Genomic DNA, 25,724 nt, shown 5'->3' on the forward strand with positions numbered 1-25,724 from the left:
TAGACGCTTAAATAAGTCTAAGTTGGATTTACAGGAGATGCAAGTTAGTTATGACCGTATTACCGAAATTGCAATGTTATATTACACTTCAACATTCGTTCCCAGTAGTTAGAATCTAAATTGGGATAAAATAGCTTCAGTGTGACGTTTTTATCTTGGGATGTTTGCCTCCGAGCTGAGTAACCTTACCCGAGGTACAGTTCCCAAACAAGTCTGCTAGTGTTCCTGGAATGTTCAAACATTAATAAAAGTTAAATGAAAAACTAAAATATTCTGTCAAAACACAGAAGTCCCCTTTGTATGGCCCCTCGTATGCTTTCGAGAGAAGCATCTTCTTTAATGGTGTGATAAAACGTAAAGACGCACTGCCGCCCCCTGGTGGCCACCAAACTGAACAATTTACCATCTACTTCAACTCCACTCCAAGTTTTTATTTTGGTTTTTTAAGGTAAGGAACCCCTGTGACTACATTTCAGCCAGTGATTTGAAGTTCTTTACAATATATATATACTCTACTTTATTTCAAATTTAAAAATTAAAAGAGGCATGTCCACAGGATGGTGATATTTATCTCAGGTATTCCATAGCTTGTTGTATGTCCATGATAAATGTCTTTAGTTGTGGTAGTTGGGTGAGATTTATTTAATCAAGTGCACATTTTAGGAGAATTTTTTTCTACCTTTTTGTGAGACTTATTTCATGTACACACCATCAATTCATTTTTGAATGAGAGAGAAGAAAATCAGTGACAATCATGTAGGCTCCAGTGTGATAATGTTTTATTAAATAAAATAGATTTTACGAAGTGTAAAATATGAATACAGGAACACATTAAGTATGGGTTCAGCTTAACTTTATGTAAGCCTCTGACTATGGCAAACACAGTGAATGACTATCAAAAAATGCAAGAATAGAAGGGCTGACCGAACACAAGTTGAATTTACCTCAGTTTCTCTTTAGAAGGGGATCCATATAGACATAAAAACTCCTACAGAAGGCTGTGGAATTTGTGTTTTAAGGCTTTTTAATTGTGTACTACAAGAGTTTTCATGTGATTTACAGTGAATGTCTACAGTTGAAAGTTTGAAAAGGCCTATATGTGATATTTAACAATGAGTTATGCTGTCTTTAGTGAATAATTACTGAACATCGAATCAAACTCAATCCATCTGACCAAAGATCATTCTGCTCAGGGATTTATCATCAGGTTTTGCACACGTTTATCCAGTACCGTTCCTGCACCGACAGGAAGGAATTTTTTTTTTTTTACAGCATACATTTATGTGATTTTAGTGCAAGAAAATCATTATATTGTGTAAAATATGAAAAATGAAATATGTTAAAGCATTAAAAGTTATTCATATCGTCAGTAAATGCACACACTTTACCTTGTGTTCCAACTTTCACAGACTGCATAGAGTTATCTAAAAAAACAAATGTAATCTTTACGGTTGTTTCTGTATTTATATATCTTTTGTATATAGGTTGATATATATTTTAATTGTCTTTCACCTTAAAATATTCTCATACAATGCCGTGGCCCCAGTGCAATGTAACTTTTATATGTTCACAAGTAAAAAGTCGGTCTAGAAAAGCCCTGACACAATGTAGTCTGAGGCTCTCCCATCGATCAGACCTGTTCCATTATTACTGACAAACCAGCACTGAGTATTTTCCCCGTCTGTCACATTTCTGCTGAAGTCCTTCTGCCATTGTCTGGAAATAGAGGAAAGAAAAGACAGCGTTCAGGTGTGCATGTGCAAAGAAAAACTTCATGCAGCATCAACCATCGTGTGTCTGTCTAAACGTCATGTGTCATGCACACCTGGTCACATTGAGAGTCTGTTGCTTCACATACATCACGGCATTCAAGTCCTTCTGATCCGTTACCTCAAACTCAACCCCATGGTAGAACTGACCTGGAGGGAAGCAGCTCACTTCATATCGCTGTAAATGATCAACGTATCATGATATGAAACCTGTTCCGGTTCCCTACCGAGCAAACCATGAACTGAAGCAGACAGATGGTGGCTGTCCAGGGTGTAGAATCCCAGGTAGTCCTGATGGATCTGGTGTTTCTTCCAAACCTTTGTGTGTCTAATGACCTCAAATTTAACGGAGTGTCTCAGTGTCACTGTCAGGCTGCAGTTTCTAGCCAGCGTTAATTCCAGGCTGGAGGAGAGGCAAAGAAATTATGATCATTTATCTGAAATTTCCTGAGTTAGGCTCATTACTGAAATTTGGATTTGGGGTAAAATGTTATTAAAATAGATTTTGAGGCTTCATCACGGATGTGTGTGCTCTGTTTTTTTTAGTGTAATTCAGGTATAGTTTAACTTTAAACTTGGTTTTTATTTTAGATTTTGTAGGTATTTACTGAATCTATTTGTTTAACCTTTTACTCAAATAACTCTTTGGCTTATTTTGGGTATACGGTGCATTTATTTGATTTTCTAAACAAACGCTACCAAAATAATAAAATCTTTCATTACTAAAATATGTGGTGTTACCCAAAGCTTAATTTAATATATTAAAAACCTGTTACTTACTTTGTCTCTTTAATAGACGTAATGTCTGACCACAGCAGATTGACGTTCTTGCCATCATGAAAGACAGTGATTTCCTGAGTGCTGACCTCCAGCCTCAGCCCCAGCTTTTTGTGGCTGATCCCAAAACGGCCGAAATAAGTGTTGACCTTAGCATCTGGATGAATTTTTTCCTTGCCGATAATTTGGCCATTGACCACAAATCCTGAAAATATGACAGCTTTGAGTTTGTCTTTTCTACTTAAATATTTCATACAAAAGAAGTTGTGCGTTCTGATTGAGTGAGTAGGAATGAGGCTGACCTGATTTTGGGTCTCTGACCAGATTGAAAATGGTTCCAGGTTCATCATTGATGTTGAAACACAGAGCGTCGTGTCTTTCTGGCAGCTCTATGATGAAATGAGGATCTCCGTCCACTGAGGATGCATCAACGCAACATCAAGTTAGGGAGGAAACATACGTACTGGCAAAGTACAAATATAAAAATAACATAGTGTGCAAGAAACTGATAAAAATTAAAAGTAGAAGATTGAGATAGAAGTTTCATAAACAATTACAGTGCAACTGCGAGACGGTTGTGTAACAGTTTAATTAACAATTAATAAAAAGCTTTACCGTCTGCTACACTTTTGAACATGGGAGCCCTTTGCTTCGGGGAACCTCGTGACACACCTAACGAAAGAATACATGAAGTTAAGTCAAGTCAACATGTATTCATATGGCACATTTTAAAACGAACAAAACTTAGTCAGTGTTGAACGTACTTAATATACCAAATAAAATATGTAAGTGTACAATTTAGAATTAAGGAAAATTTTAATATTGCAATGAAAAAAATAAAAAATACGATCAATGTATGAAAGAAATGTAGTTCAATAGAGGATAAAATCAAAATGTTTATGACACTTTGAATTAAAAACCAATAAGAAGAGATGGGTCCTCAGCTGTGACTTAAAATATGTCTGTCATGAATCAGACAGGAAACCAGTTAACTGGTTGGCTGGTTGGTTAACTGATGGCTCCAAATATTTCTAATTATCCGACAACATACAACTAAAATTTGAAATGAATGGATTCTTGTTTACGCTCAGTTTAGGAATTTGGGATTAATCATTTTCTGTTCTTAGAACTGCTAAAAAAATCAATTAACTGGTAACAAAATAACCCTCAGACGACAATGTGCCTGATGAACCCATTTCTTTATTGTTGTAATTGCAGAAAATTAATCCTTTAGTTTGGTGAGTATGGCCTCAATAAAAAGAAAAATACGTAAAACAACCAAAATATATACAGTAATAAAAGTATTTTAATATGAAAAAAAGCTTACTATGCAATTTGGATTGTGCACGGGGAGCACCGGCTCTGGAGATACCTGTGATGATGAATAAGGAAATTTTTCAGGTTGTTTAGCCACCCCACCCCCCTCCAAAAAAAAATCTGAATTTTTCATGAGTTAAAAGAGTTTGTCGTACCGCCTTGCTTCTCAGCTTTCTGTCGCTGGTCTGAGAAACAAAGCAGAGGTTAGCTGGTCTGTGATGAATACTGTTCACACACTGGTGTTTCTGAAAACAATGTGTTATACAGTAATGAATCCTGGGCTTTATTAGCAAACACTTCTGGATTTCCATTCTTGTACCTTCAGTCAGTTTATCTGCGATGAGAGGGCTGCCTGATCCCTCCTCAGTTTCAGGTTTTGTGACCACCATGGAGGTGACGGGGGTGACGAAGCTGTAACGCAGGGACATGTCCAGGGCCTTGGCTGTCCTGGCGTCTTTCTCTTCCTGAGTGCCAACATCACTAAATGAGTCAAAAATAAATAGGAGCTGGTTATCCGTTCTGTAATGACATACAGCCCCACCATGAACAAGATGTGTTGTAAAGCTGAAAGACACAGGTCAGGTGACCAGACCTGTTCTCCAGTAGTTGTTGGATAGTGAGGTAGGCCCACAGACGCTCTGAGAAATCACCAAAGATGTAATTCTTTTCTGGAAAGGTGACATCCATGTTCATTACGTGAGCCTTTCCTTGTACCTCAAAGTCCTTTTCAGGCTAAAGGAAGAGGACAGGTTAAATTACATGCATTAATAACAGAGGTATTATTTCAAAACAACACTACAGTACTTAATAGCTCTGTGAGTCGGAACTAATCTTGATGACATAAATAAGCTAGCATGCTCACAATGACAAAGCTGACCTACTAAAGTTATGCCAGTCATATTATTTTTTGTATCAGAATGTGTAGTTCATTTTAATGTCAGGATATGAGCAGTTAAGATGTTTAAAAGGCATATTTAAACATGTATAAACACCATTCAAGATGTTCAAAAATGAATTGTTCACATTAATTAAAATCCTTATTGTCTAAAAGGACAGAGTTTATGTTTCGTGAATGATATTTGGCAGCATAGATGTCAATCATTATCTTTAGTTTGTTTTGATTGGCATGACCTTTGATCAACAACCAATCAGATTTAAGCTCCATAGTCATGGTGTGTCCGAGCTACAGGAAAAAGAACACCCAATGTCAACGGTCGAGAGAGTGGTAATATTATAGAAGTCCAAAAAGCCCATTGTTCAAAACTTTGGGAAAGATGGACAGTTCATGGACTTATGAGACCTTCAAGAGGAAAATATGAGCTTGTATATTGTTTACTGTACTGTGATGAAGGGTTCTAGTACATAAAGTGTTATAGATAACTGTGATTAGCCACTAATGTCCATTTCTCACCCCTTTGGCAAACACTTCCACCAAGAAGTGTTCAGGGTCGTTGTTTGTCACTTGGCCCGCCACCACTATCTCAGAGCCATTAAACAACTGGGTGTACTGGTTTTTGGTCAAGAAGTCCACTGCGTTGTCAGGATAACGCAGGTCCACCTCCAAGAGTAGAGGGCTGGACACCTCATCATAGAAACCCTTGAACAAAGACACTCCAAATCATGTAATATTAATCTCCCCAAATGTCCCTTGAGGTTAAAGGAAAAATATATACCAGATTTGAATAGGTATTATTTTCTGATCTACCTGAAGCTGAAGTGATGCATCTGAACCCACAAAAATCCTGCGGGCCAGTCCTTTGTTTTGCTTACTCATCACATCCAGGAAGGAGTAATCCACATCATTTCCAAATCCAAGACAGAACACTGACATCTTCCCTCCGACAGCCGATCGCACATTCTCCTGGATTGTCTTAACATTCGACTCACCTTTAATTTTAAATTTGAAAGTTACTGAACACAAATACCAACATTATTCAAAAGGTTATAAAACCTTTACATGAATTCATTAATTAATTAGATTGTATTACATTTTTGCATTCACTAATACTGACACACTGACAGATTCCAAAACATACATCATTTTTCTTAACTGTGTCAAAAAGAAACCTGAAAGGACTACTTCATGAATACAATTAATAACAATCTTGCAAATTTCAATGACCCACCTTGGTTTGGCATTCCATCAGTCAGTAAAATAATCATATCTGCACTCCTCTCTGGAAGGCTGCCATTTTTTCTTTCTTTCACCAGCATTCTTACTCCCCTCAATACAGCACCATTAATATCAGTAGCTGAGAGGCAATAGTAGAAAATACAATATTTGTAATAATCATGAGACATAACATCAACAGTGTGCTCCACAGAGCAAGAGTTCAGCCCTCATTTTGTTTTGAACACTATGAGTCCAGTAAAATATATTGATACAGCCGCTAGGTTATTAACTTAGTTTGGGATAAAGGGAAGGAGGTTGAAAATGCGAGCCTGCTTCTGCCCAAACCTCTAAAACTCTACCTATATCAAAACCTGCGTGAAGAAAACGATTTTCATGCAGGTTTTTGATTTCTTGACAAGGACAATGACTTGTTTGGGTCCTTACAAAGGCATGTTCATGATGGCAGCTGAATATAACATTTGACAAAAAAAACCAAATTGGTAGCACTTGTTTTCCTCTCACCTCCATTGTCTCTTATTGTCCTGACATAGGAAATGGCTTGAGATACATTTTTCTCTGTTGCTTTGACAAGAGAGTTCCTCCAGGTTACAATTTCGTCATCAAATATAACAAGAGCAAAGTGGTCTTCCTGATGCAGGTCTTTCAGAATGGCTTTTAGTGCTTCACGGGTCTGTAAAAGGTTTGAGATTCACATACGAAGATGGAAAGTGATGGACACAGTTGACACTGGCCTACAGACAAAATCTCTTACCTGTGCCATCTTTGTTCCTGACATTGATCCACTTCTGTCAATCACAAACACGACATTCTTTGGGATTCTGGGTAGGTCCGGTGGTGCAAAGAAGTGCACAAAATACCCATTCACAATCTGAATGGAAACACATATACCGTATGACTAATGGACATAGATGAAAGGTCACTGGTTTGCAGGCTCTCAAAACACAAAAAGAACAAGCGCCGTTCGAGACAAACCATGACCGCTGTTCAGTTTAAAGTTCATTCTAAAAGGCTGTAAGCTGTTTATCAAAGAGCCAATTTGAGTTTGGTCATCTATACTATCAGCTGAAGAAAATAGTGTTTTCTTTATTTGGATGCCCATTTTGGATTTATTTTTGCAATTGAAGCATTTACAGTATTTTCCGTACTTTAAAGTGCACTGGATTATAAGGCGCACCTTTGATGAATGGTCTATTTAAAAAACAAACAAACACACAACAACAAAAACAAAAACAAAACATAAGGCGCACTGGATTATAAAACGCATCTGAGAACTCATCTTCAATGAATGGCCTATGTTAAAACTTTTTTCATATACAAGGCACATTGGATTATAAATTTTTTTAGAAAAGTAAAGGCTTTTATGTGCGCTGTACAGTATAGTGTGGAAAATGGTGTAAATAATTCCATGATAGATAACTGAGGCTTTGAGCACTGCTTACAACATACATAACAACATAACTGCGTCAAGGAAAGAGTAGAAGCTGTATGAGCTTGGAGATCAGCTCCATCTCTAGGTTACCAAGGACATGCTTGATGCCACTCAACACCATATTTCATTTCCCAATACCGTTTTGTAAACTATATTTACAAGTATCGTGAAAATATCAATGTGTACAGAGGATGTTACAGAAGTGAACATATCGTCTGGTTATAGGTGAAGGTTGTGATTCACTGACCTGAACTTCGCCCAGGGTCTCTTTTCGCTTCACATCGTACTTAATGATGAAATCTCCATCGATAATGGTGGATTCACATCCTGGACATTTTCTCTGTTGCTCCAAAGTTGGTGAGAAAGAGATGTGTGCCTGAAAAACAAATGGATTACATTCAAGTGATGTTACAGGACACTTCAAAAAAGTAATCCTGAAGTTCTTATCAGTCTTGAAAGAGTAGGAGAGTACTCTGTCAAACCCTACACCTTTGTGTCTGTGACAGTTTTCTCCACCAGGGAGAGCAGCTCATTGGTGAGGAAAGTCGCTGTGGCTTCAATAAAAGCAATGCCTTGGGGCTCGTAGATGTCTGCAACAATCTGCATCCAAACACACATGCATATATGCACATGACTTCACCACGGCAGATCAGATCATAAATCATTGCAACACAGAATACTATTTATCACCTGTAATGCTACCGAGTTTTGAGCTTCATCCTGATCAAAAGTTCACTATTAACAAAAATAAAAAAGAGGAGTATATCCAACCTCAAAATCCTGCACAGGCTGTTCAGGTTTTATTCTTGTCAGAATCTCATAATGGCCCTTTTTCCTCTTAAGGAGCTCCTCGTAGGTCAGAATGAAAGTCACGCTACCCTTGGCTTCAATGTTAACAGACACAGAAAACTTCTCCATCGTTCTTCCGGATGCCCTGTAAAGAAGGACAGGTACTGTAACGCTCTCATCACCACCACACCTTCAACATTTTTCAATCCAGCATACTTGACCAATCCAGCAGTTTGTCCAGAGGAAACAGCCTTCTCATAGTCTTTCTTGGCTTTCTCTTTCCCCTTCACCTGCCCGGCGTACGCCTGACCCGCAATTACCCTATGAGACACAAAGACATGCTTGACACATGGAAAGACAAGGTTATGATGTGGAGAAAGACAAGGTGAGTTCTGACTGACATCGTGAAGTTACTGATAAATGCAGTCTTGGGCAGATCCACTTCAAAGAAGATTTCCTGGGATGTATTTGCTTTGTTCAGAGCCTTGGAGGTTATGACCGTTTTGGCGAAACGATACGTCACTGTGCAGTCCACTTTCACGCTGTACACTTCAACCATCTGCAAGGAAAGGCAGAGAGAGAGAAAGCTGCAATTTTGTTGAATAAAATGCTTTTCTTTAGGGCTTGAGTACCAAGAAAACATAGCAGTAATCATAAAGTAGTAACAGAACAAGAATAGAGGCCTTGTAGGACTGGCAGCCTGCTGTCTCTCGACTGAATTCTGGGTCCCACGTCTGAGGAATGCCCCTAAGTGAGAGGTCTCTGCTCTGTAAACACAATATTGGCTAGGATGAAATTTTGATGGTTGTCATACTGGCAGTAGAGGGGAATAAACTGCAGATGGACAAATGACTTCCATTGTACTTCCTGTTTATTGTATCCAATAAAGCCAGAGAAAATAATATGCATGCCAGTGGACATCAGGGAAGAAAGAGCGAACGGTGCCATCTGGAAGCAATGAAGTCACATTTTGCAAAGAGAAACAATACTGCTATTGTGAGATAGTTACCAGTCCTCTTGATCCTGAAATGAACCATGATCAAACCTCCTTTAAAGAATTTCAGGTCAACAAAATCTTTTTCCTTACGTTTGCAGAGCTTGTGCTTCTTTTCTGCGAAAGAAAAAGAGACAGAAATATGCATTTATTATCACAGTAGAAATTGTTTTTCTTGTATTTGGAAACAGGATGTAAGAAAAAATAGTCACAGAATGGAAAGTGAATGATGCGTACCTTCAGTGACCTGTTTGTCACGGCGTTCCTGGTCTCCTGCAAACAAATCATAGTATTTATTTGGAAAATCCATAATGAGGAAATGATGTCCATTACTGCAGTTCAGATTTCCTTTCAAATCTTTTTATACTGATGATGCATATTTTTTTCTGATACCTCTTGTCACCTTTGTTAAATCTTGCAGACTTTGCTAGCAAGAACACAGCTGACATATTTGTGTGTGTGTGTGTGTGTCTTTGAAATGCACATTAGTGTAGTTTAATAGTGCAGCTAATCAATATTCTTTATGTGTGTGTGATCAACAATGAAGCACAGAGGAATATATCCAACAATGGCTGCACAAACAAAAAATCATGACTGGGACTGTACAGTTATTAAGATGACCTCTTTTGTTGTGTAAATTAACATATGGGTTAATCTGTCAATAATCAATGTGATGGTCTTTCATATATTTAATTTCCTTCAGCTCTGGAATAATAAGATAAAAAGGTTGTACAAAAACAAGATGACAGGAAAAAACATGCAGCAGCCAGCAGGCAGGGTGAGTATCATTAAATCTGGCATGCTGTTGTGGTGAACGATGCTTTTCACACTGAATCCCCACCAGGTGTAACAAATGAAGGTGTGCATTATGACATCTGAAATAACAGGCCATGGGCGGGTGGGAGACTATAAGAGAAGAGGAGGAATACAAGGCTACTGCTACCTCCAGTCAGAACTACACTTCCTTTAACTGTGGAATTGTGATCTGTCCAAAATTTGATGTCCAACAATATTATTGTGATATATCTGCACCAACAGAGAAATTTAATACCATAATCAGTGTGAAAAACAAATCAAGAGAATAAACAAATCAAGAGAATAAAAAGAGTATTTTTCAATAATTTTATAGGAGTTATCTTTGCAGCCGAGGGCCAGTGGCGCAATGGATAACGCGTCTGACTACGGATCAGAAGATTCTAGGTTCAACTCCTGGCTGGCTCGTGTGCTTCCTTTGTGGGTTTGCTACTTTTTGTCTGGTTCTTGGACTACATACCATCAAAATACTGACCTCAATGTGCTCTAGGTGATCAATGAAGTAAAAAGAAAAAAAAAAGAACCTACAAGATGGTCAGAAAGAAGATCTGTATATCTTCAAGAAATCAGATGATGTCCTGAAGGTTAGACTTGATCTCAAAAGAAAATGCTTTGAGGTAAAATGAAAAAAGGAAAGGAGAGAAATAAGTAAATGATCGCTGCACGGCTTGAATTATTTAATTTGGTTTTGCTGGTACATTGAGTTAATTGTGTTCCTTCAAGGTACAAATGACGAATTGAAACTTAGTTTGGATTTGCATCAGAAGACTTCAGATTGAGTCCCATCTCAACACCCATCTACTGCTCTTAGCATGTTGATAATCTTTTTCTCTTTGTAAATGAAGGTAATCTTGTAATCACTTCCTACAAATAGAAAGAGATATCATACATCTTAACATTAATATAGGCTGAGAAATGCAAGCTATAACATTGTAGTCTGTTTTTAACAACTTTAAAAAACCATTCAACCATCACTGTGATCCAAGATTAAACACATTCAGTGGTCTGTTTCTGTTTCTCTGTCCACCTTTGGTATTTATGCTCTAAACAAACTTTCTTTCATTTACTTTTTTTTTTCACAGAAAAACAGTTGCTACTGTCACACAGCAGTCACATCCCATCCTTTATGCATAGAAGGTTTTCTTTTATGGGGAAGATGAACACTCACTGTGGAGCCTGATCATTGATGAAATGTCGGCTCAGTTTATAAAATAATTACATTTGTTTGCAGGAATTACTCAGCAATTTCCCCTGGAAAACAGGAAATTGTAGTGCGCACCATCAAGAGCATTTAAACTGGGAACATCACTTCTTGGCATGGAATTAGCACTGGACGGGACCATGAGGGCCTGCAAAGAATGCTCTGCACAGCTAAACATAGAATATTAAAGAGTCCTGTGGGATATTTCAGCCAGATCCTGGAAGAATAAGGTGACGGCATTCACTGAGGATCCCAACCACATGGATAACCTTTCCCTTCTTGCTGCAGTTGGGAAGTGCGTACTTCCTAATTGCCCACGACAAAATGAGGTTTTTAAATACCTGTGTGAGAGCATCTCTGTTGGAAACGACCAGAGCTCCTTGGACCTGAGCTTGAAGCCAGATGCAGATGCATATCCACAGCAGCATGACTCTCAGCGCTGCTGCCATGCCTGGGAAACTGAAGTGTCCCTCCTGCAGCATTGGTTGAAAACAAGAGTAGAGGGAATTCGAGGCATGTGGGAATCCAATCTTCTCAAAAGAGTTATACTCCGCCTCCGCTATGTGCGCAGGAGGAGGGACTCTGTCCAACTGTTGTGTCATGTTTGTGTGAGCCAGTGTGCGTGTTTTCCTGTAAACTGGTACTCTAGCCTGGGAGGGGGCATTATTTCCAGCTAGTCCCAACTTGCCCACCTCAAATTGTACTTATGCATGTGTGTCTGTGCATGTGTGTGTATTTATGTCATGCAACTGTATGCTTTAAGGTTATATAAGGTTTTAGACCAGAGGGTGGCCGGTTCAAGGCCCATTTAGGCCAAAAAATTTCAGTATGAACTGGCAGTGGAGAGGTACCAGTTCACCTTCCGAGCACTGCTGAGGTGCCCTTGAGTAAGACCTCCTTTCCAAGTAGCTCATTGGGAGTGCACCATGAATGAGCTTTATGTCACTTTAACCTCACATCTGTATGCTTAGAGGCCCTGTGTGTGTGTGTATGTGTGTGTGTGTGTGTGTGTGTGTGTGTGTGTGTGTGTGTGTGTGTGTGTGTGTGTGTGTGTGTGTGTGTGTGTATGTGTGTGTGTGTGTTACAAGCCTTTACACATATGAATGTGTGATTAACAACATTAAGACAACACTATAGTGGACAAATAATTTCCCTACAGGGATCAATAAAAGTTGATTTTTTTCTTCTTCTTATTGGATCTCAGTGAGGCAAAAGAAAAAGGGGGTAGAGACATAGCGCCACCAACAATATGTAGCTAAGGCAAAGCAGATGAACTAATCCTCCATATGGATTAGTTAGTTAGTTAGTTAGTTAGTTAGTTAGTTAGTTAGTTAGTTAGTTAGTTAGTTAGTTAGTTAGTTAGTTAGTTAGTTAGGTAGTTAGGTAGTTAGTTAGGTATGAAATGAGTGCACAAATCCATCTTTGATCAACACATCTTCTTTATTTCCACACCAGTGATCAGTGACACAACTCTTGAGATGGAACTTTCATTTTTCTTTTAATGGAATTGTCAGTGCGATGCTGTGGCTGAAGGCTGATTCATTATTTTTTTTGCTGTACAGTTTTGATTTGGAAGATTTCCATGTTAATACTGACATACAATGGTGTTTTTTTTACACAGTTTTGAAAAGGCCAGACACAATGTAGTCTGTTGCATCTCCGTCAACGAGGCCTGTTCCGTTGTTGTGAACAAACCAGCAGGGAATCTTTTCTCCGTTCTTCCAGTCCCTCCTGAAGTCTCTCTGCCAGCCTCTGAGGACAGAGATGGGGTGTGTAAAAAGGGCATATTCATTTGTTTCTGTGTAACAGGAAAGATCTGGATTGAGCTGTTGGGTACCTGGTCACATTGAGCTCCAGTCCCTTCACAAACATGGTGGCATCTGGTTTCTCTGGGGTTTCACCTTCACGGAGGTCTGTCACCTCGTATTCAATCCCATGGTAGAACTGACCTGGAAAACAACTTGTCATTCTTCGATCCTTTAAGAATCATCACATCTGCATTTGTGGCTTTTGCAAAATATTGTGAATTTTATTATGGCTACTCTAATAAAATGAAAAGATAATGATTTGTTAATACAATATGAAAATGAGTTATTAATTCAGATTTATTAATATATAAGTAATATTAAGTATAATCACTGCAGCTTTAAATAATGATGTTAATAATAATAATAATAATAATAATAATAATAATAATAATAATAATAATAATAATAATAATAATAATAATAATAATAATAATAATAATAATAATAATAATAAGTGCTTTGTAGTGATTTTTTCTTCTGGACTTATGTATTTTGCAGTTTTCAAAGTTTTAGCTTTATGGAATTAGCTTCAGAGCCATGGGCCAGTGGCACAATGGATAACGCGTCTGACTACGGATCAGAAGATTCTAGGTTCAACTCCTGGCTGGCTCGTGTACTTCTTTTGCTTGATGACTGTTTTATTAGATGTCCCAAGATCCAGTTCTCTCAGTCTACATGAGTCTGCCTGTTGCTCCTCAGGGGTGGGGCAAATGCAGGGAAAAGCTCTCTTCCAGGTGACCAACAAAGTAAAATAAATTTAGTAAAAAAAAAATAAAACAAAGAATGAACCACTAAGGTCATTTAGAAAGCAGATCAGAAACATGATTCATTCAGCCCTGCTGAGTATAAATATAGTGTTCTGAAACAGAATCAATAATAATTTCTCTAACTTTAAGCATAAACCCAGATCACTGTTTGATTCGTGTCATGTTGTACCTAGGAGGCCATGGACAGAAGGTGACAGGAGGTGGGTATCCAGGGTGTAGAAGCCCAAGTAGTCCCGGTGATATGGGTGCTTCTCCCACACTTTGTGTAGCAGGATGACAAACTTGACTGAATCCTTTAGTGTTACCTTTAAGCTACGATCCTTGTGCAAGACAAGATCCACACTGGGGGGAAAAGACATTGATAATTGAGTCGGAGCTGGATTTGATATTCACATTACTCGTGTGGATTTGTGATGATAATGCAGACACTCACTTCTTCCCTTTGACAGATGCTGCATCCGACCACAGGAACTTCATCCAATTGTTATCCTGGTAGACTGAAATGGTTGTAGTGGTCACCTCCAGCTTCACCCCCAGAATGTTGTGGACGATACCAAAACGCCCTAAGTAGGTGTTAATTGTGCCATCGGGTGGAATCATCTTGTCTCCAATGGTCTGGCCATTAACTAAAATTCCTGCAGAATCCATTCATTCACAACAAGAATTTAGGGTTTTATTTATACTCAAATATTATATTTTACTTGTAAAAGGTGTCAGAATGTCATGATGATAACCTGTGCTGACCAAGAGTTGTGTCTTTGACCAGGTTGTAAATGGTTCCTGGTTTGTCGTTGACGTTGAAGCACAGGGCGTCGTTTTTGTCTGGGAGCTCTATCATGAAATGTGGATCTCCATCCACTGCAGGAGACATCAGAGTATAATGACAGAAATACATGAACGGGTTTTTAGCACTGGCAAAACTTGCTGATGAGGTTTCGACAACATTCTTCCAAGTAGTCACTCGCTGGTGTTTTGCTGGTTATGATATGGTTTTGTCTCTGCTTTAATTACATTCTAATGGTACATGACAGGTGACGCAAAAACATTCTCAGCTTCAATAAGCCCCTGTATTAAAAAGATTACATTTTGCTGCTATTTGTCTCTTTTTTTTCAAATTTTTTTTATTTTTGATACACACATTGTCATTGATGCTTTAAACCAAAACTGGTGGAAGTGGGTTTTTTTTTTTTTAGCAAATATCGTCCAAACATTTGGATACAGAACTGCCTGAAATTCTAGAAGCAGTCCTGCTAAAGTGAACCTATAGAGGGCCGTGCAATTATGTATGTCTCGTACAGTAATTGGTGGCACAGAATTAAATGGCATTTGGTTCACAGTCTGGTTTTGTGACTCCAGCTGTGTATTTGGCAAAGACAAAGTAAAAAACATCCTCTACTTAATACAGCTGATTTCTTTCATCACTTGTTAACAGATTGACCAACCAACAGACTGACAGGATTGCATTGGTAAGTGCTAGTTCATTTGCAAAAAGCTACTTACCAAAGTACGTGGGGGAGGAATAACTAGGAGTACTGGGAGGATATGATCCATGACGACTTGCTACACATAGAATATGCAGTTAGTACAATCAGTTATTCAAGTGAAAAACAATACAAAAATGATTTGTGTAGTTTTAAACTACTTGGTGAGAAAACATTTTCATACCATGTCTTTCTGCCTCTTGTCTTTCCGCTGTCAAAAAACAGATTAAAAACATGTTTACTCTAAAATTTAGATGCTTATAGATGGATTATTGTAAGGTTTACTACTGCATGGGGAAAACGTTGGCAGTGTTCTGCAACAGTGGACTGTCCAATGTCACTTTTCAACCTCTTCATTCCTCATTTACCTTCAGTCAACTTGTCAGCAATGAGAGGATCGTCTCCATGTTCCTTATCTTCAGGCTTTGTCACCACCATGGAAGTGAGAGGAGTGACGAAGCTATAACGTAGAGACATGTCCAGGGCATCGGCTGTGGCGTTGCCTTTTTCTTCTGGAGTGCCACTTTTACTGCAAAAAACAAAATGTAGTGAAGAAGATTGTTATGAGAAATGAATATTCCATCAAAGACAAGGTGTGGAAATAAACTATTTCACATATTGGCATCATACGACCTTACTGGTTGAGATTTAAAATGTAATTTTAATGCCAGAGGAACTTAAAAAATGACATTAAACTGACCTCTTCTCTAGGAGTTGTTGGATACTGAGGTAGGCCCATAGACGCTCCATGAATTTCCCAAAGATGTAAGACTCATCAGGGTATAACACATTCCAGTCAAGTGTAGTGGCCTGGCCCTGCACCTGGAAATCTTGCTCAAACTACAAGGGAGAGAAAAATAGGAGGATTTCTAAAATGCAGAGAAGAGATAAACACAAGTATGATCTCCATCCAATCCATGCATCAGCCTTAAATTACACCAGTATTTCCTTCATCTCACCCCTCGTCCGTATACTTCTGCCAAGAAGCTGTCGAGGTTATTGTCCAAAAGATGACCGGCCACCACGATCTCTGAGCCATTAAATAATTGGTCGAAGTGGGTGGTGGTGACGGACTCCACTGCGTTGTCAGGGTAGCGCAACTCCACCTCAGAGAGCAGAGGGCTGGAAACTTCTTGATAGAACCCCTGCAATAAATGCATACATGTGATTGGATAGGGTTCTCCGGCCTCCTCCCACCTCCAAAAACACCCCAGGTTAATTGGCCATTCCCAATTGCCCATAGGAGTGAGAGCGTGAGTGCGTGTTTGTCTGTCTCTGTGTGGGTCCAGGGTACACCGGCGTAGCGCCCGGAGTTTTCCCCCACCTCACGCCCTTAGTCAGCTGGGATAGGCTCCAGCTCACTACAGCGGATCAAGTGGTATGAAGATGAATGAAAGAATGAATGTCTGGATAGGTGTGGAAGAATGCAGCTTAGAGCTTCTATAAAATTCTGACTTTTTTCCATTTTTCTTCACCTTCAGTTGAAGCGCTGCATCTGAACCTTCAAATATTCTGCGGGCTAATCCTTTGTTTTGCCTGCTCATCGTATCAAGGAAGTAGTAATCCACATCATTCCCAAATCCAAGACAGAACAGTGACATGTTTCCTCCAGTAGCGTTACGCACATTCTCCTGGATCTTCGGGAGGCGGTATTCTCCTTTAATGGTACAATTACAATATAGAAAATTTCAGTGCACAAAATTACAAAAATTCAATGTGTGCTCAAACAGTATACACAGTGCAGTATATCCTCCAGTGTGTGTACACACTCACCAGAATTTGGCATTCCGTCTGTCAGTAATATAATCATATCGATGCTTCTTTCTGGGATCAAACCACTCGCCCTGTCTGACGCCAGCATCTCCACGGCCCTCAACACTCCACCATTGATATCGGTTCCTTGATGAAAATCACACATTAAATTGTAAAATGTACGCTTTGCGCATGCAATTATATTATAGAGAGAGTAAATATGGTATTTTATATAACAAGTAGTGTCACATCTCTTTCTATTAACCTCCATTGTCCCTTATGTTTCGTGCGTAGATCTTGGCATCAGTCACATTGCCCGTGGTTGCTCTAGTGAGAGACGGTTTCCACACATCAATGTTGTGATCAAACTGGACGATTGAGAAGGAGTCATCCTCGTTGAGGTCATCGAGGATGAGTAACATCGCCTCGCGTGTCTGTGAAGAAACACAGTCAGGGCTGAAAATGTGGACATGGCAATTCAATTCAATTCAGTTCAATTCAATTCAATTCAATTCAATTCAATTCAATTCAATACAATTCAACCACATGAACAGTCTATGCAGTGTGACTACCTGCTCAATCTTTCTTCCATACATTGATCCACTCCTGTCAATAACAAATACCACATTCTTGGGGACTCTTGGCAGGTTGGGTGGAGCAAAAAAGTGTACAAAGTATCCATTCACAACCTGAAGGGAAGAGAATCACAAACAGAAGTAAAGTACATGACAGAACAATGAGCCAAAATGACAACTCAAAGAATGAATGTTGATTCATGTTGATTTGATGTTGGGTAATCTAATCATAAATCCATGGATTTTATACAAAATATCATCACTAAAGCAAATCTGCATAGTCTCACATGTTATTTAAATGCACTGACCTGAATTTCTCCAAGGTCAGCTGATCGTTTTACGTCATACTCGATGATAAAATCTCCATCAATGATTGTTCCATCGCAATCCGGACACTTCCTCTGCTGCTCCATAGTTGGTGAGAAAGAGATGTGTGCCTGACAGAGGGATACAATACAATCATAAATAAATCGCTTTAGTGAAGTCTTGAATTCCTAGGTCCTCTCATTGGTAGTAAGAGGATTCATCATTTACAAAGCAGGCTAAATAAAATGAGACAGTTTTTTTGCATGCATGCATTTCTTTTTTTGATGAGGACTTAATACGTACCTCTTTTTCAGAGACAGTTTTCTCCACCAGAGGGAGCAGATCATTGGTCAGGAAGGTTGAATGGGTATTGACATAAGCAATGCCCTGAGGTTCATAGATGTTTGCCACAATCTTTCCAGGCACATGACAAACACACACACACCCACCCACACCCGCACGCACACACACACACACACACACACACACACACACACACACACACACACACACACACACACACACACACACACACACACACACACACACACAGCAAAATCATTTGTAATATTTAATTTCGATAGTCTTAAATCACTGAGGGCCTGGATTTGACCAAGAACAAGAACTCACCTGGAACTTGTTCACTACTTGTTTGGGTTTGACTCGAACCAGAATCTCATACTGGCCCAGTTTTCTGCGGAGGAGCTCCTCGTAGGTCAGACTGAAGATTACACCACTTTTGCCTGCGATGTTGACAGACACTGAGAACTTCTCCATCTTCCTTCCAGAAACCCTGCAACACAGCAGAGACACAAGTGAAAACTGTTCTTCTACTTGAATGTGTATTTCACTATTTTTATATATTTGTCATCCTCTCCAAGGAACCATCACCTTATCGTGGTGGAGAGGTTTGTGTGCCCTAAGGATCCTGGGAGCTATGCTGTCGGGAGTCTTGTACTCCTGGTAGGGTCACCCAGGGCAAACAGGTCTCAGGTGAAGGGCCAGACAAAGAGTGGTTCAGAAGATCCCATGAAAGAATGAGAGGGGAAACAAGTGACCCTGCCCAGAGGAAGCCTGGGGCCCACGCCTGGATGCAGGGCCCATCAGCGAACGCCTGGTGGCTGGATGTGCCACAGGGCCCGGCCTGGCTCAGCCCGAAAAGGCATAGTGGACTCTTCCCACCCCTGTGGACCCACCACCCGCAGGGCAGATGGATTGGGTTGGGTCTGCTGCCACATGGGTGGCAGTGATGACAGGGGGTCACGATGGACCAGACCCGGCCGGCAAAAGCTGGCTTTGGGGATGTGGAATGTCACCTCACTGGCGGGGAGCCGGAGCTTGTGTTAGAGGTGGAGCATTACCAGTTGGATCTGGTGGGGCTTACCTCTACACATAGCCTTGGTTCTGGACCTAAATTCTTGGACAGGGGTTGGACGTTGTTTTATTTCGGAGTTGCGTCAGGCTTGAAGCGCAGCACGGGTATGGGGATACTCACAAGCCCCCGGCTGAGTGCTGCTGTGTTGGAGTTTACTCCGGTGGATGAGAGGGTCGCCTCCCTACGCCTTAAAGCTGTGGGAGGGAAAACTCTGACTGTTATTTGTGCGTACGCACCAAATATCAGCTCAGAGTATCCGGCCTTCTTGGGGTCCCTAAATGGGGTCCTTGATGGGATCCCTGTAGGGGACTGAATTGTTCTCCTGGGGGACTTCAATGCACACATCGGCAATGATGGACACAATTGGAGGGGCGTGATTGGGAGGAATGGCCTCCCTGATCTAAACCTGAGCGGCGTTATGTTGTTGGACTTCTGTGCTAGTCACGGATTGTTCATAACTAACACCATGTTCGAACACAAGGATGCTCATAAGTGTACCTGGTACCAGAGCACCCTGGGTCGGAGGTCAATGATTGATCTTGTGATCGTATCATTTGATCTTCGACCGTGTGTTTTGGACACTTGGGTGAAGAAAGGGGCAGAGCTGTCAACTGATCACCACCTGGTGGTGAGTTGGGTCCGTTGGCGGAGGAAACCTTTGGATAGACGTGGTAAGCCCAAATGAGTAGTGCGGGTAAACTGGGAACGTCTGGAGGAGGACTCTGTCCGCGAGGCCTTCAATTCACACCTCCGAAGGAGATTCTCATGCATCCCTGTGGAGGCTGGGGGCATTGAACCGGAATGGTCAATGTTCAAAGCTTCAATGCCGAAACTGCAGCTGAGAGCTGTGGTCTCAAGGTCTTAGGTGCCTCGAGGGGCGGTAACCCTCGAACACCATGGTGGATCCCAGTGGTCAGGGAAGCCGTCCAACTGAAGAAGGAGGCCTTCAGGGGCATGCTGTCCCTGGGGACTCCTGAAGCAGTTGCAGGGTACCGACAGGCCAAGAGGACTGCAGCCTCGGCTGTGATGGAGGCAAAACAGAAGGTGTGGGAGAAGTTCGGACAGGCCATGGAGAAGGACTATCGGAGGGCACCAAAGTTGTTCTGGAGGACTGTCTGACACCTCAGGAGGGGGAAACGGGGGACCATCCAAGCTGTATACAGCAAGGATGGGACACTGTTGACCTCGACTGAGGAGGTTTTCGGTCGGTGGAAGGAACACTTTGAGGAACTCCTGAATCCAACTACTCGAACTGACCCGTCCTCTGTTGCAGAGGCAGAGCTGGAGGATGATGAGGGATTCGAATCAATCTCTCTGGGCGAACTCACCGAGGTAGTTAAACAACTTCACGGTGGCAAAGCCCCAGGTGTTGATGAGATTTGCCCGGAAATGCTGAAGGCTCTGGGTGTTGTGGGGCTGTCATGGATGACATGCCTCTTTAACATTGCGTGGAAGGTTGGGACAGTGCCGAAACAGTGGAAGACGGGTGGTGATTCCTCCTTTTAAAAAGGGGGACCAGAGGGTGTGTGCCAACTACAGGGACATCACACTCCTCAGCCTCCCTGGGAAAGTTTACTCCAAGGTGCTGGAAATGAGGGTCCGGCCGATTGTCGAACCTCAGATTGAGGAGGAACAATGTGGCTTCCGTCCTGGTCGTGGAACAACGGACCAGCTTTTTACTCTCACAGGGATCCTAGAGGGGGCTTGGGAGTATGCCCATCCACTCTGGAACGATCTCCCAGCTTCGGTCCGGGGGTCAGACTCCCTTAGCTTATTTAAGAGTAAACTAAAAACCCTACTCTTTGATAGAGCCTACAATTAAAATAACATATACCCCACTAGATATGCTGATATAGGCCTAGGCTGCTGAGGGTATTTTTCTCCGTCTCTCCCATTAAAGGGAGATACTCTGGAGTTTCTGTCACTTCTTTCTTAATCTTTCTATGCTCCTAGAATTTATTATTATTGTCAAATTACACTCTTTGTCTGCACAATACTGCCGCTCTCTTTGTGCCTCTGTTCCACAGGTGGAGAACGCGGATGGAAGACAGGATATCGAAAGGCTTGAAAAACCTGCCCCCAATTCAGCGACAGCGCACTATGGCCATTAAACTCAAACTGGCCTATCTGCCACTCTCTCACTCTCTCTCTCTCTCTCTCTCTCTGTCACTTTTACTTGACCTATCTCTTTCCCCAATGTATTTCTCTTTCCCAACCAACAGGTCAAGGCGGATGACCGCCCTCCAGAGCCTGGGTCCTGCCTGGAGTTTCTTCCTAAATGAGGGAGTTTTTCCCCGTTACTGTCGCTTATGCTTGCTCTGGAGGGCATTGTTGTACGATCGAGTCCCCAGACATACACTGTGGGAGGTACTGCGGGAGTATGGGGTGAGGGGGGCTCTCCTCATGGCCATCCAATCCCTCTACATCCAAAGTGAGAGCTGCATTCGTGTTCGTGTAAGTCGGACTTGTTCTGAGTAGCTTTTGGCCTTCACCAGGGCTGTGCTTTATCACCAATTTTGTTTGTGATTTTCATGGACAGGATATCGAGGTGTAGTCGTGATGAGAAGGGGTTACAGTATGGTGGCCTTGAGGATTGCATCGCTGCTTTTTGCATATGATGTGGTCCTGTTTGCGTCATCGGACTGTGACCTACAGCACTCACTGGTCCAGTTTGCAGCCGAGTGTGAAGCGGCGAGAATGATGATCAGCACCTCCAAACCTGAGGCCATGGTCCTCAGCAGGAAACTGGTGGACTGCCTTCTCTGAGTGGGGAATAAGGTCCTTCCACAAGTGAAGGAGTTTAAGTCTCTTGGGGTCCTGTTCACGAGTGAGGGAACAATGGAGAATGAGATTGGACGGAGAATTGGGGCAGCAGGAGTGGTACTGCAATTGCTTTACCGCACTGTTGTCACAAAGAGGGAGCTAAGCCGAGAGGCAAAGCTCTCAATCTACCGTTCAATCTTCGTTCCTACCCTCACCTATGGTCATTAGCGATGGGTCATGACCGAAAGAACGAGGTTGCGGATACAAGTGGCGGAATGGCCATTCTCAGGCAGACAGCTGGTGTCTCCCTTAGAAATAAGGTGAGAAAAATGGTTGTTCGCGAGGGGCTCAGATTAGAGCCACTTCTCCTTCGCGTGGAAAGGAGTCAGCTGAGGTGGTTTGGGCATCTGGTGCGGATGCCTCTGGGACACCTCCCTAGGGAGGTGTTTCTGGCATGTCCAGCTGGGAAGAAACCTCTTGGGTAGACCCAGGACCAGGTGGAGGGATTATATCTCAACAATGGCCTGGGGACACCCCTTGGGATCCCCCAGTCAGAGCTGGTGGACGTGGACGGGGAAAGAGAACTTCGGGGCTTATCCGGACCCGATTCCGGATAAGCGGTGGAAGATGGATGGATGGATGGATGGATGGATATATTTGTCATTTTGACTTACTTGACCAGCCCTGCAGTTTGCCCGGAGGAAACAGCCTTTTCATATTCCTTCTTGGCTGCCTTTTTTTCCTTCACGTCTCCGACATACACATGACCTTCAATTTCCCTGTGAGGACAGATGAAGAAGGACAAGTCATTTAAAAAGATAGCAGCCAAACAGAATGTTCATCAGACTCAATGTTGTCAGAACCAGACTAACATGCTGAAGTTGCTGATGAATGCAGTTTTGGGCAGATCCACTTCAAAGAAGATTTCCTGGGAGACATTTGCTAGATTCAGAGCCTCGGTGGTCATAACCGAGTGAGCAAAACGAGACGTCACTGTGCAGTCCACCACCACGCTCTGCACCTCCACCTGAGGCACAGACACAGAGAACTTTCAGAATGGAATGCGTCCTATCAGAAGCAGTCACAGAAGTATTTATATACAGCAAACTCAGTAAGGTCTGCTGTTTTTTGACATTTCAGACAGAAATGGGTTTGGTTTACTGCTCAATGCATCAATGTTTGGACAGAATATTTCTCCAGTGTCTTTCTCATTAATAGGAGCAAACAGAATTTCTTACCAAATTGCTTGTACTTCTTTTCTGAAAAAAATAAAATGAAATAAAATAAACAACAGATTTTTTAAATTTGTATCTATTTTATTTTCACTTCAGGTTTGAAACAAGTAGAGTTGAGCAAACTTTGTACTTTCAACTGCAACAGTTGCCTTGTGTCATTTCATAATGTGTTCCTTGTAAAATAAACAAGCTGCTTTATCATCACATTGTTTGTCCACTTGATAGGATTATGCACCAGCTATTTCACTTATTTTCATAAAGTTTTAAAAAAGTGTCAGTAATGAGGGAAATTAAATCTCATTACATTTTAGATTAAAGCACTTATATAGTTGTTGTTTTTTTTTTTAAATTTTTGCCACAGAAACTACTCTGTGGATTATTATGAAAATAGAGTGCAGTGATTTTGATGTGGATCTAATGAAGACGCATACATCATGAACAAGATTGTTATTCACCTGCTTTAAGCAGGTTGCATTCTAACCAAGTCCATTTCTTGTGCTCAGGCTGTTTGCAGGGTTATGCAAAAATGACTAAATAATATAAATCAGTAAATCTTTGAGGAGGATCATAAGTCATGGGGCTCAACAAATGTGCAAGATTATTCTGCCTTGATGGAGGTGATGCATGTCACTGAGTGCCATTATAATTTATTTCACTTTAACAGCCAAGCTATCTTGTAACTACAAAATAGAAATCAGCAGCTGTCGAGGGTTTTGTGAACAAGACACAAATAATTATAATAATAATAATTAATTAATAATAATTATAATACCTGCCGCATTGACTGTGATCCACTTTTCTCCTGAAATACAAAGAGAGGACAGTGAATCAACATGCAGCAGAAATATTAGGATAAAAAAAATTAACCAGGAAGTAAACTGTAATAATCTGATCTGAAGATATATTTGTTGGTGTTCTTTATATCTAACAAATCAAGGGAAAACACTCAATTCAACTCTAAAACCATGTCATTTTAGTATACATTAATACCAGAGTAAAAAAATATCCATTTAAAATTACCTGGAAGCTGTTACTGGGTCCAGAGATGACCAGAGCCCCTTGGGCCAGGTAGGGCAGCCAGAGGCAGGCACTGCCCCACAGCAGCAGCAATCGAAGGTGCCGCAGTCCAGACATGACCAAACCTCAACTGAGCACTGACTGAGGTCAAGCTTGAGAAAATATAAGTCCCTGTCCAGGGGGAGGGCCAAAAACTGTCAGAATATTTGTCAGAACATGGGTTTGTGTGTGTGGGTGGATGTGTTTGCTTGTGTGAGAGAGAGCGCCGTGCAAATAAACCTGAGCTCAATGTGCATGAGGCCCTAAAGTAGTGATGTCAGTGGCTTTCAAATCTCAAAAAAAGTTAAACGTCCAGAATGTCGAGTCAACTACAAATATGCATGACACAAGTTTTTTGTTTGGTGTATGAAGTAAAACCTAATAGAAAAACATAAGAATATGCCACAACCGCCTGTTAATGTGTCACCTATATGTGTATCACTTCATCACTCAATATAGTAGGTGGATATGCACATCAAAATGTGTTTAACGTTGGTCAACATCAATGCATAAACATGATTTGTGAACTTTGCTTAATTTTCTGCATGCCTCATGCTTTTCCCTCTCATAGTGGACTGTTTTTACTCCATAGCCAGTTCTGTTTCACTCAATGTGAGCATTTATGTGATTTCTGACTTACTTGGAGAGGAAACAGTAGCGCACTGTAGGAAAACTGTAAATATTCCTGTTAAATCATTTAAAAAATGTCTTGAGTTGAAGCAGATTGTTACGGTGCGATACTGGGACTTAACTCAACTACACTCTTAGTAACTATGCACAGATAGCAACCTTCAATACTTCCACAAATATAGATCTGTCATCTAACTTTCTGCTGCTTGTGTGTTTTTCTGCTGCTCTTAACCCTGTGAGTAAACAGTATCCTACTTGGATAAACTGGACTCTAGCATCCTCGTCATTCTTCAGTGATTGGATCCAAAAGTTGGACAAGTCATTTGTGGATTGGTTAAAGTTTCTTTTAGTTTTACATTTTGTGGTGTTATTTCCAGCTAGTCCCAACTTGCCCACTTCAAATTGCGTATGTGTGTCTGCGCATGTGTATGTATTTATGCCATGCAACTGTATGATTTAAGCTTGTATGATGTTGAAGTATTTTTTTTACCTCTCTGAATGAGGCTGATCATGTCAAACTGTCTGAACCACCAATTAAACAGAAATGAAATGTTGTTAGGTGTTGATATTTCCTGTTGTCAGTATGACTTTTGGAGGTACAGGAGTGTATACAAAGAAAGAGGTTAGCTAAGAAGAAGTGGGACACTGAGAGGACTGAGGAGAGTAGACAGGAGTACAGGGAGATGCAGCGTAAGGTGAAGGTAGAGGTAGCAAAGGCGAAACAAGGGGCTTATGATGACTTGTATGCTAGGT

The 25,724-nt window shown here is 41.0% G+C and overlaps 2 protein-coding genes and 2 non-coding genes across 4 annotated transcripts; 2 read left to right on the forward strand and 2 right to left on the reverse strand.

Annotated features, from left to right (window-relative positions):
* Positions 1-757: 757 nt before the first annotated feature.
* LOC137595414 (inter-alpha-trypsin inhibitor heavy chain H3-like) lies at positions 758-11,762 on the reverse strand. Its single transcript, XM_068315504.1, has 23 exons — positions 11,565-11,762; positions 9,447-9,482; positions 9,303-9,326; positions 8,617-8,774; positions 8,432-8,536; positions 8,198-8,360; positions 7,916-8,026; positions 7,674-7,802; positions 6,749-6,865; positions 6,499-6,667; positions 5,990-6,115; positions 5,569-5,750; positions 5,275-5,460; positions 4,456-4,595; positions 4,183-4,343; positions 4,019-4,048; positions 3,874-3,918; positions 3,162-3,218; positions 2,849-2,962; positions 2,550-2,751; positions 1,997-2,172; positions 1,826-1,919; positions 758-1,716 (listed from the first exon to the last, which is right to left on the reverse strand). The coding sequence occupies exons 1-23, from the start codon at positions 11,703-11,705 to the stop codon at positions 1,587-1,589; spliced, it is 2,796 nt and encodes a 931-aa protein (XP_068171605.1). The 5' UTR covers positions 11,706-11,762; the 3' UTR covers positions 758-1,586.
* On the forward strand, positions 10,358-10,430 carry trnar-acg (transfer RNA arginine (anticodon ACG)). The gene has a single exon. It is a non-coding gene; the product is annotated as a tRNA-Arg (tRNA).
* An 882-nt stretch (positions 11,763-12,644) lies between the features above and the next one.
* On the reverse strand, positions 12,645-24,462 carry LOC137595750 (inter-alpha-trypsin inhibitor heavy chain H3-like). The gene is made up of 22 exons (XM_068316013.1): positions 24,306-24,462; positions 24,058-24,087; positions 23,289-23,309; positions 22,923-23,077; positions 22,725-22,829; positions 18,543-18,705; positions 18,216-18,326; positions 17,915-18,043; positions 17,604-17,720; positions 17,297-17,465; positions 17,053-17,178; positions 16,755-16,936; positions 16,239-16,424; positions 15,980-16,119; positions 15,648-15,808; positions 15,464-15,490; positions 15,299-15,358; positions 14,543-14,656; positions 14,232-14,433; positions 13,968-14,140; positions 13,061-13,172; positions 12,645-12,975 (listed from the first exon to the last, which is right to left on the reverse strand). The coding sequence occupies exons 1-22, from the start codon at positions 24,417-24,419 to the stop codon at positions 12,837-12,839; spliced, it is 2,736 nt and encodes a 911-aa protein (XP_068172114.1). The 5' UTR covers positions 24,420-24,462; the 3' UTR covers positions 12,645-12,836.
* On the forward strand, positions 13,571-13,643 carry trnar-acg (transfer RNA arginine (anticodon ACG)). The gene has a single exon. It is a non-coding gene; the product is annotated as a tRNA-Arg (tRNA).
* Positions 24,463-25,724: the final 1,262 nt, after the last annotated feature.

This window comes from Antennarius striatus, chromosome 5 (assembly GCF_040054535.1).
Source record: "Antennarius striatus isolate MH-2024 chromosome 5, ASM4005453v1, whole genome shotgun sequence".
In the NCBI taxonomy this organism is placed as follows: Eukaryota; Metazoa; Chordata; class Actinopteri; order Lophiiformes; family Antennariidae; genus Antennarius; species Antennarius striatus.